This window comes from Curcuma longa, chromosome 21 (genome assembly GCF_044706935.1).
Source record: "Curcuma longa cultivar G26 ecotype Majalengka, Jawa Barat chromosome 21, ITB_CL_G26_1.1, whole genome shotgun sequence".
NCBI lineage: Eukaryota > Viridiplantae > Streptophyta > Magnoliopsida > Zingiberales > Zingiberaceae > Curcuma > Curcuma longa.
In genome coordinates this window covers 3744162-3753857 of record NC_133881.1, presented here as the reverse complement: position 1 = coordinate 3753857, position 9696 = coordinate 3744162, and the positions used below count along the sequence as shown (strand labels likewise).

The following is a 9696-nucleotide window of genomic DNA, read 5'->3' as shown; positions in this document are numbered from 1 at the left end:
GGTATTTCATGCATAAAAATGGATGGATGGTGTTCCATTTTAACAAAGAAGAAGACAGGGAGACAGTGTTACATGGCGGGCCTTATTTCATCTTTGGTATTCCTCTATTCTTGAAGATCATGCCGAAATGCTTCATATTTGAAGAAGATGGACAATATGTTCTAGTGTGGATACAAATACAGGGGCTCCCTCCAGATTGTTAGTCACAATTGGTGTTAAGCAAAGTTGGCTCTGAGGTGGACAAACCGTTGTACACGGATAGCTTCATGCGCACGCGCGCAGGAGGGATTGGATTATGCACTGTTAATGGTGGAGATTCCTACCTTTAGAGAGCGAATTCATGAGGTTCCCATAACTCTTCCAACAGGGGTTCAAGTGGACTTGAAGATCATATATGAAATGACTCTTGCGTTTTGTCAAGAATGCAAAAGGATGGGGCACCAAATGGAGACTTGTCAACATAGGAAAAAGCAGGTTGGACAACGGCATACTTGGGCTGAGCAATAACCCCAAATTGATCCAAATGCACATGATTTAAAAAAAACGGCAAAGAACAAGGTATCGAAACCGTACAAGGTCGAGGTGGAGGCCAATGTAACAACAACCAAATGTTACGGTGTCGGAGGCTCAAGAAGGACTTGCGATAGTTTTGAGATGCAATCGGGTCCTGTTAACTATTGTGCTCCCGGACATGGACATGTTGAGCAGCAAGATACGGGTATGAGAGCGCCACAACAACCCACACAAGTGGTGGGGAGGAATGAAGAATTGTAGCAAGAAGAAATGGTCAGCCGACCACAAGATCCAGCAGTATAGCTGGCCTTTACAAGTGGGAAAAGTTTCTCCTCCTCCTCTTCATCATCGGATGTATTATGTGATAGTATATCGACTGGTGAGGACTGTTGTACAACATTAGAGACATCTACATCATTTATAGTGACTCTAGCTACCTTAGCAACTGCAAATGTTGATAATGGGAGTAACACACTGGTTCCAACAGTTGGACGAACCCTAAATCCTAAACATCGAGCACGAGCAGCCCGAAGAGGTGGACAATGAAGGTGGCTTCATGGAATATTAGGGGCTTCCACAAGCCTCTAAAGCATGGGGGAGTGTAACATCTTCTCCGGCAAAAAGACATTCAGGTTTTGACGTTATTGGAGACAAAGTTAAAGGTTGACTCTTTAAGCCCAATTTTACAACGAAGGTTCTCAGGTATGGCGCATGCACATAACTTTGATTTTTCTAGTCATGGGTGAATATTACTTCTATGAGATTCTCAGAGGGTGGATTTGGACATTCTAGTAACTACGGAGCAATATATGCATTGTCATGTTCGTTGTTGTATTTCTAGCAGGAGCTTTCTGGTCACTTTTATATATGAGCTTTCATTCTATTGTTACACGGCGGCCGTTATGGGAGGCGCTTACGGATTTGGGGAGACTCTATTTCTATTCCATGGATGATTATGGGGATTTCAACACTTTTCTATCCATCGATGAAAAGCAAGGGGGGCACTGGTCACCAATCATGAAATGAGGGATGTGCAGATTTTTTCCCAAGCATGCGGATTTGTGGACCTTCGATCAATTGGAACTCGCTTCACATGGTCAAATGGTACAGTATTTTGTAAGCTTGATCGAGTTTTGGTTAATCCATTTTGGTTGATGGCAGATTTTGATGCATACACGGAGTTTATGGCATCGAGTTGTCTCTCCGATTATTCTTGTGCCATAGTGCATACATTGGGAAAGAGTCGACCGCCGAATTGGTCTTTCAAGTTTCTCAATATGTGGACATTGCACAATGATTTTGAGGCGGTTGTAAGAGACTCATGGACAGCCCCGGCAACGGGGAATGCCCAATTTGTACTCAAGACAAAGTTGCTTCGCTTGAAAGGTTGTTTGAGGACGCTCAACAAGGAAAATTTTTGTCACATTTCGGAGCGTGCACGGAGAGCAAAGGAGGAGTTGGTGGTGATTCAACGGGGTATTCTTAATGGCGGTCCAGCACCTTTGGAGTATAGTAGTATTCGGAAACAAGTCAATCTCTTAGCCGAGGTGGAGAGGCAATTTTATCAACAACGGGCCAAAAATGTGTATCTAAGGAGTGCGGACCAGTGTACCAAGTTCTTTCATGATGTGGTGAAGCGAAACAATAAATGTAATGCTATTATTATACTCTTAAAGCGAAATAGTGATCAAACGGAGAGTATAGAAGAGGTTACGGAGGAGTTCGTGGATTATTTTCATAGTTTGCTTGGACATGTTGGAGAGGGCAGCAGCTTGGGCGACATGGACAGCATGGATCGGACACTGTTGAGGAGTCAAACTGAGGATCTTTGCAAGCCGGTGGAGGTGAAAGAAATATGGACTGCCTTGCACGACATTGGGACTGGAAAAGCCCCGAGTCCGGATGGATATAGTTCGAAATTCTTTCTCTCTGCTTGGAATATTGTTGGTAACAATTTAGTTGCAGCTGTGTAGGAATTTTTTCAGGGTGGCAAACTGCTCAAGCAATGGAATCACTCCTTGATTTCGCTTGTGCCACAGGGAGATCATGCGGTGAGTGTTACGGATTTTAGACCAATCTCATGCTATAATGTGGTTTATAAAATCATCTCAAAGATACTTGCTGGGCGATTAGCGGTTGTCTTAGAATTCTTATTAGACTCCGACACAAGTGGCTTTCATTAAGGGAAGGTTTATTGGTGACAACATCTACTTGACTCAAGAGTTGCTTCGTAAGTATGCAAGAAAGCGGGTTTCTCCTCGGTGCATGATTAAAGTGGATTTAAAGAAAGCGTTTGATATATGGTTAATTGGGAATTTCTTCTTTCGGCACTTGTTGGTTTTGGTTTTCCCCAACAATTTTGTAATTAGATTAAGAAATGCATTACTACGGTTTCTTACTCTATATCTTTGAATGGTGGGGTGTATGGTTTCTTTAGTAGAATGCGTGACCTTCGGCAAGGGGATCAACTTTCTCCTTTATTATTTGGCCTATGCATTGAGGTATTGTCCCGAAAACTTCGTGGCATTTTCACTTTGACTACTTTCCATTTTCATCCGATGTGCAAGGAGATTGGTCTTACACACCTTGTATATGCGGATGATCTCATGTTATTTTATTGTGCTGATGGGTCTTCTATGCAACATTTGAAGGATTGCTTGAATTTCTTTGGGGAGATATCAGGTTTACAAGCTAATCAGCAAAAATTAAAGATTTTCATGGCCGATGTAGAGGCTACTATCAAGAATCAATTACTTCAAATCATGGGCTTTTATGAAGGCTCCTTTCCCTTTAGGTACTTGAGCATCACCTTAGCGGCGGAGAAGCTTCTTATTGTCAATTATGGACCACTTTTGGATGCTATCACTCGAAGGATTAATGCGTGACCCAAGCATACGTTATCTTACGCTGGTAGATTGGAATTGTTGGGCATGATTTTTCAATATATAGTATGTTTTTGGCTATCTATGCTACCAATTCCAAGTGCGGTAATTGAAAAAATCAAGGTTATTTGTCGAAGTTTTGTATGGTCTTCTAAGTGGTCTCCTATCTCTTAGTCTAAAATTTGTCAATCAAAGAAGGATGGAGGCTATGATTTTCGGGATCTCCACGCATGGAATAAAGCTTTGTTAAGTAAGATACTTTGGGGCATACAATCTTAAAAGAATTCTCTATGGATGAATTGGGTGCATCATCATTATGTTAAAAATGTAGATTTTTGGGCATGGAATGTAAAGCTTTCAGATTCTCCTCTAATTAAAAGACTTATTGAAATCCGAGACAAGATTGTCCATAGCTCGAATGGTGTGGGGAGGGCTAATATGGCTATGATAGACTGGTTTGTTGGTGGGAAAAAAATGGTTTCTAATGCTTATCATTTTTTCATGCCACGGGGTTTGGAGGTAGCTTAGAGTCGGTGGTGTAGAGGCCAGAAGTTATGCCTAAACATCGATTTATCTTGTGGATGTTAGCAAATAGGCACTTGAGGACCAAGGATCGCGTGGAGTATGAGCCTAACAAGTTGTGTGAGTTATGCCAACTTCATGAAGAAATCAACCACCACTTGTTTTTTAAATGTCCCAAGGTTTGTGAGGCATGGGGCAAGGTCAAGCAGTGGCTCGGTATTAGACAAAATTTTACTTCTTTTGAGGAGATGCAACAGATTCTTCGACGACATTACAAGAATGGAGCAACAAAAATCAAGGCATACTACCTCGGCATCTCTAGCTTGATATACTATATATAGGAGGCACGAAATCGATGGCGTTATCAAGGCATTATTATCCGAGATTTTGATTGGATTTTTTGCAAGGTGTAGGTCCATGTGTATCGATTTGTAGATCTCAAGCCACGGTAGCATGCCGGTGGCTCTGTTTCTGAGATGAATTGCTCACTTGTGTGGACATGTGGGGCTATGGTGTCTTGGTGTTTGTGGTGTTATGAGTTTGATGTAATTTCTTATGTGATGGATCATATGTGTGTGCTCAACAGCTAGTACTGTCTGAGTTATGATGCTGGTCTTTTGATTATACATTTGAGGGGTCTAACCTCTTTTATTTTATGTATATATAAATTATTTTTTAAAATAATAATAATAATTATTATTATTATAAGGATGTAAACTACAAACGGTGAAACATTAAATTTTAGATATTTTGTTGCTTACACCAAAAAAATTAAAATATTCTCCAATCAATTTTTTTAAATAAATAAAAAAATTGGATTTTTTTTTTTTTGCTACACTAAACAAATGTTTTAGACATTGATGGGAATTTTGGTGATGAACAATCAGTCCCATAATTCTCTCTCTTTATCCTTGAACGAGCGACGATATTGGCAGCGGGCGCCGCGGACTACCATCTTCATCACCTTCTTTGACCCTGCGCAATCGAGCATGATAAATAATTGCCCTAGCGTCAAGCTTTCAAGCTCATTCCTCCTCTTCATTTCTGTGACTGCAGGCGAGATTTCAATGTAATCCTCCCTTCCTTTTTTTTCTGGAAGTGGAATTGATCTTCGTTAGCTGCACTGTTTCCATTCTTCTTATTCTTCTTCTGTGTTCATTAATGAATTTAATTTATCGTAGCAGCTAAAAAATGGCAGAAGGTGAAGATATCCAGCCCCTTGTGTGTGACAATGGAACTGGCATGGTCAAGGTACAACTTCAACCTCGATCGATCTTGTTGGAACATATATATTTAATTCGATCGTATGATCTTTCTCAGGCTGGTTTTGCTGGAGATGATGCTCCGAGGGCTGTTTTCCCTAGCATCGTCGGCCGCCCGCGCCACACCGGCGTGATGGTCGGCATGGGCCAGAAGGACGCGTACGTCGGAGACGAGGCTCAGTCCAAACGAGGCATTTTAACGCTCAAGTATCCGATCGAGCACGGCATCGTGAACAACTGGGACGACATGGAGAAGATCTGGCATCACACTTTCTACAACGAGCTCCGCGTGGCGCCGGAGGAGCACCCGATTCTGCTCACCGAGGCACCGTTGAACCCCAAGGCCAACCGCGAGAAGATGACCCAGATCATGTTCGAGACCTTCAACGCTCCGGCGATGTACGTCGCCATCCAGGCCGTGCTGTCGCTCTACGCCAGTGGCCGAACCACAGGTCGCGTATCGTCCGGCGTATTAATTCACCGATCGATGCTCCTTAATTTGGATGTCAATTCTCATCGTAGGTATTGTGCTGGACTCCGGCGACGGCGTGAGCCACACTGTGCCCATCTACGAGGGCTACGCGCTGCCGCACGCAATCCTTCGCCTGGACCTCGCCGGCCGCGACCTGACCGACGCTCTCATGAAGATCTTGACGGAGCGCGGGTACTCCTTCACGACGTCGGCCGAGCGCGAAATTGTCCGGGACATCAAGGAAAAGCTGGCGTACATCGCGCTGGACTACGAGCAGGAGTTGGAGATGGGAAAGACCAGCTCGTCCCTGGAGAAGAACTACGAGCTGCCCGACGGGCAAGTGATCACCATCGGGGCGGAGCGGTTCCGCTGCCCGGAGGTGCTTTTCCAGCCGTCCATGATCGGGATGGAAGCTGCCGGGATCCACGAGACCACCTACAACTCGATCATGAAGTGCGACGTGGACATCAGGAAGGATCTGTACGGCAACATCGTGCTGAGCGGCGGGACGACCATGTTCGCTGGGATCGCTGACAGGATGAGCAAGGAGATCACCGCGCTGGCGCCGAGCAGCATGAAGATCAAGGTGGTGGCGCCGCCGGAGAGGAAGTACAGCGTGTGGATCGGAGGATCCATCCTGGCCTCTCTAAGCACTTTCCAACAGGTATACAAAATTCAAAATTTAAACTCTGATCTTGTACTTACTTTAATATAATTAACATTGTTCATCATCCATGGCAGATGTGGATTGCAAAGGCAGAGTACGATGAGTCTGGGCCTTCCATTGTTCACAGGAAATGCTTCTAAGTCTAGTTCTTCCACAGCACAACTCACTGGATCAGAGCCATTATATTACTCAGATTTTCAACTGAATTAACTGTCCAGTAGATGTTACATATTTTTGCTTGATTATATTTTCTGTTCCATGCTTACTTTTTGGAGGAACATGGCAAATAAATTTGTGCCAGAACAATTGATCGGATGCTGTTACTTTATTGTTTCAATTTTTGTTAAGTGTCATTGAATATCATACCCACAATAATACTTTAATTTATTTTATTCTCCTCATTCATTGTGTATCAACTAGTTGGGTTTTTATTTTATGATCATATTGATTTTTTTTATACAAAATTATCGAGTAATCTAAAAGTCACGTGAAATGCAAAAATTCAGTAGCAGAGTGCTCTATAGCCATGGATCACAGATTGATGATTGATAATCTCAATTGAGTATTTTTTGAATTTATTTTGATGATTAATAAAAAATTATATAAGTATATTTTAATTAAAAATTGTACTATAATACTTGTTATGGGTGTTATAATCGAACCGAGATACAACATCCAAATTCTATCCACTCAGTCAAAACTCATATTTTGACGCCGATCAACTCAATCGAGCACCGCAGGGAGTCAGCCAAATTAGGAAGGAGTCAACCTCCTCAGGCCGAATCCGAGTCCTCAGGCCAAATCTGAATCCTCAGGCAGAGTCCTCAGCAGACTCCTCAGTCCGAATCCTCAGGTCGAATCCGAGTCCTCAGGTAGAGTCCTCAGCAGACTCCTTAGGCCGAGTCTGAGTCCTCAGCAGACTCTTCAGGCCGAATCCGAATCCTCAGGCAGACTCCTCAGGCCGAGTCCTCAGCAGATTTCTTAGGCCGAATCCGAGTCCTCAGACCGAATCCTCAGGCAGACTCCTTAGGCTGAGTCCGAATACTCAGGTTGAATCCCCAGGCAGAATCCTCAGGCCAAGTCTGAATCCTCAGGCAGAGTCCTCAGACCAACTCTTGCCTTTGAGCCGACTCCTCTCCGTCAGTCAGATTCTACCGTCTCAGCCCAAACTCGGACTCATACGAATTTTACCTCTCAGTGCCCTGCTCCATTACTTCCATCATTTTTTCTGATAGTCCCATACCATTTAATTATGATCGCCGCCCTGACATCCATGTGCGAAGTGACAATACCATCACGTATCAACGATGGGGTTGATATTCTGATCATTCTATCACCTCTGACAAGGTCATTACCAATGATGGGACACGTTCCTTAATTAAGACATGACATTACGCCCCTCTCCTGTATATATACGGTCACTCCCCTCTGCCCTTAGGTACGCGCGCTCACACACATACATACAATACATCACTGCAGTTCCTTCTTCGTCTTCTCCAGTGGCTTACTTGGGCGTTGGAGTGATCGCACCAGGGCACCCCCTAGCATTCCCTCTCACGCTTGTGTTGATTGCAGGCGCAGGAGCCTAGTCGACCTCTCTTCTCTTGCCCCCGCTGCATCTTGGTGCTGAGGAGCCGGTGACACATCTGGAAGCGGATCGCAACAGGAACATATTTTGGCACCGTCTGTGGGAAGCTTAGAGTCCTGCTTTGCGACATGCCAATGGATGATCCTCATCGACCTCCCCTCATCACTATGACACCGGAAGAGTTCGACCGGTTGGTAGCCGCTGTAGTCTTGATAATTTCTCGAAACCTGCTTGCGGCTCTTGCTCCTCCCTCCTAGGAGCCCGACTTGCTCCTTATCCTCCCATATATATTCTATCATAATTTCTTTATGATTAATGAACATGCTCCTTGTAGGCCACTTCCCGAGTCCTCCATATATTTTCTGGTCTCGGACCAGTTCCATCAACAATTGTCCTCTTCAGGGTTCAACCTTTTCCGACTCGGACATAGTAAGGATCGAGCTCATTTTCTGGTCTCGGACCAGCTCCATCAGCAATTGCCATCTTCAAGATTCAACCTCTCTCGACTCGTACATAGTCGGGATCGAGCTCATTTTCTGGTCTCGGACCAGCTCCATCAGTAATTGCCCTCTTCAGAGTTCAACCTCTCTCGACTCGGACATAATCGGGATTGAGCTCATTTTCTGATCTCGGACCAGCTCCATCAACAATTACTCTCTTCAGGATTCAACCTCTCCCGACTCGGGCATAGTCGGGATCAAGCTCATTTTCTGGTCTCGGACTAGCTCCATCAGCAATTGCCCTTTTCAGGACCCAATCTCTCCCGACTAGAACATAGTCGAGGATTGAGCTCACCTCAGGTTGGCCTACTGTGACGATTGCTCAAGTTATATTTTCTCTTCCTGACTTTTGTTTAACTCGGCTCGGGCTCCTTCGAACTCCGGTACTCGCTGGCCCTCGCCTGCTTCTGAAGGGCCTTTGAATCCTTGCTGGACTATTACAACTTGGTCTAGTCAGTCTGACTCACGCTTCTTTCGACTAGACTAGCGGGGAGACTTATGTTATGGGTGTTATAATCGAACCAAGACACAACACCCAAATCCTATCCACTCGGTCAAAACTCATATTTTAACGTTGATCAACTCGGCCGAGCACCGCAAGGAGTCAGCCAAGTTAGGAAGGAGTCAGCCTCCTTAGGTCGAATCCGAGTCCTCAGGCCAAATCTGAATCCTCAGGCTGAGTCCTCAGACAGAGTCCTCAGCAGACTCCTCAGGCCGAATCCGAATCCTCAGTTTGAATCCTCAGGCCGAGTCTGAGTCCTCAGGCAGAGTCCTCAGCAAACTCTCCAGGCCGAATCCGAGTCCTTAGCAGACTCCTCAGGCCGAGTCCGAGTCCTCAGGCCGAGTCCTCAGCAGACTCCTCAGGCCGAATCCGAGTCCTCAGGCCAAGTTCGAGTCCTCAAGTAGACTCCTCAGGCCGAATCCTCAGGCAGACTCCTAAGGCCGAGTCCGAATACTCAAGTCGAATCCTCAGGCAAAGTCCTCAGGTCGAATTCTCAGGCAGAGTCCTCAGACCGACTCTTGACTTTGAGTCGATTCCTCTCCGTCAGTCAGATTCCACCGTCTCGGCCCAGACTCAACTTATACGAATTTCACCTCTCGGTGCCCTGCTCCATCACTCCCATCATTTCTTCTGACAGTCCCATACCCCTTAATTATGATCGCCGCCCTGACACCCACGTGCGAAGTGACAATACCATCGCGTGCCAACGATGGGACTGATATTCTGATCATTCTATCACCTCTGACAAGGTCATTATCGATGATGGGACATGTTCCTTAATTAAGATA

General features: G+C 44.9%; 1 protein-coding gene across 2 annotated transcripts; it reads left to right on the top strand.

Moving 5' to 3' along the window:
* The first annotated feature begins 5108 nt into the window (after positions 1–5108).
* Positions 5109–6458, top strand: LOC141814468 (actin-like). Of its 2 annotated transcripts, none has more exons than XM_074702430.1 (4): positions 5109–5168; positions 5238–5631; positions 5702–6315; positions 6393–6458. In XM_074702430.1, the coding sequence occupies exons 1-4, from the start codon at positions 5109–5111 to the stop codon at positions 6456–6458; spliced, it is 1134 nt and encodes a 377-aa protein (XP_074558531.1). The 2 variants fall into 2 exon arrangements, with proteins under 2 accessions (XP_074558531.1, XP_074558530.1); XM_074702429.1 differs by having other exon boundaries at positions 5238–5646.
* Positions 6459–9696: the final 3238 nt, after the last annotated feature.

Excerpts from the sequence above, each read along its gene's own strand:
- LOC141814468 (XM_074702429.1), top strand. The coding sequence starts at position 5,109 with ATGGCAGAAGGTGAAGATATCCAGCCCCTTGTGTGTGACAATGGAACT. Across the intron at positions 5,169-5,237 it reads ATGGAACTGGCATGGTCAAG|GCTGGTTTTGCTGGAGATGA; the intron begins GTACAACTTCAA and ends GATCTTTCTCAG. Across the intron at positions 5,647-5,701 it reads CACAGGTCGCGTATCGTCCG|GTATTGTGCTGGACTCCGGC; the intron begins GCGTATTAATTC and ends TTCTCATCGTAG.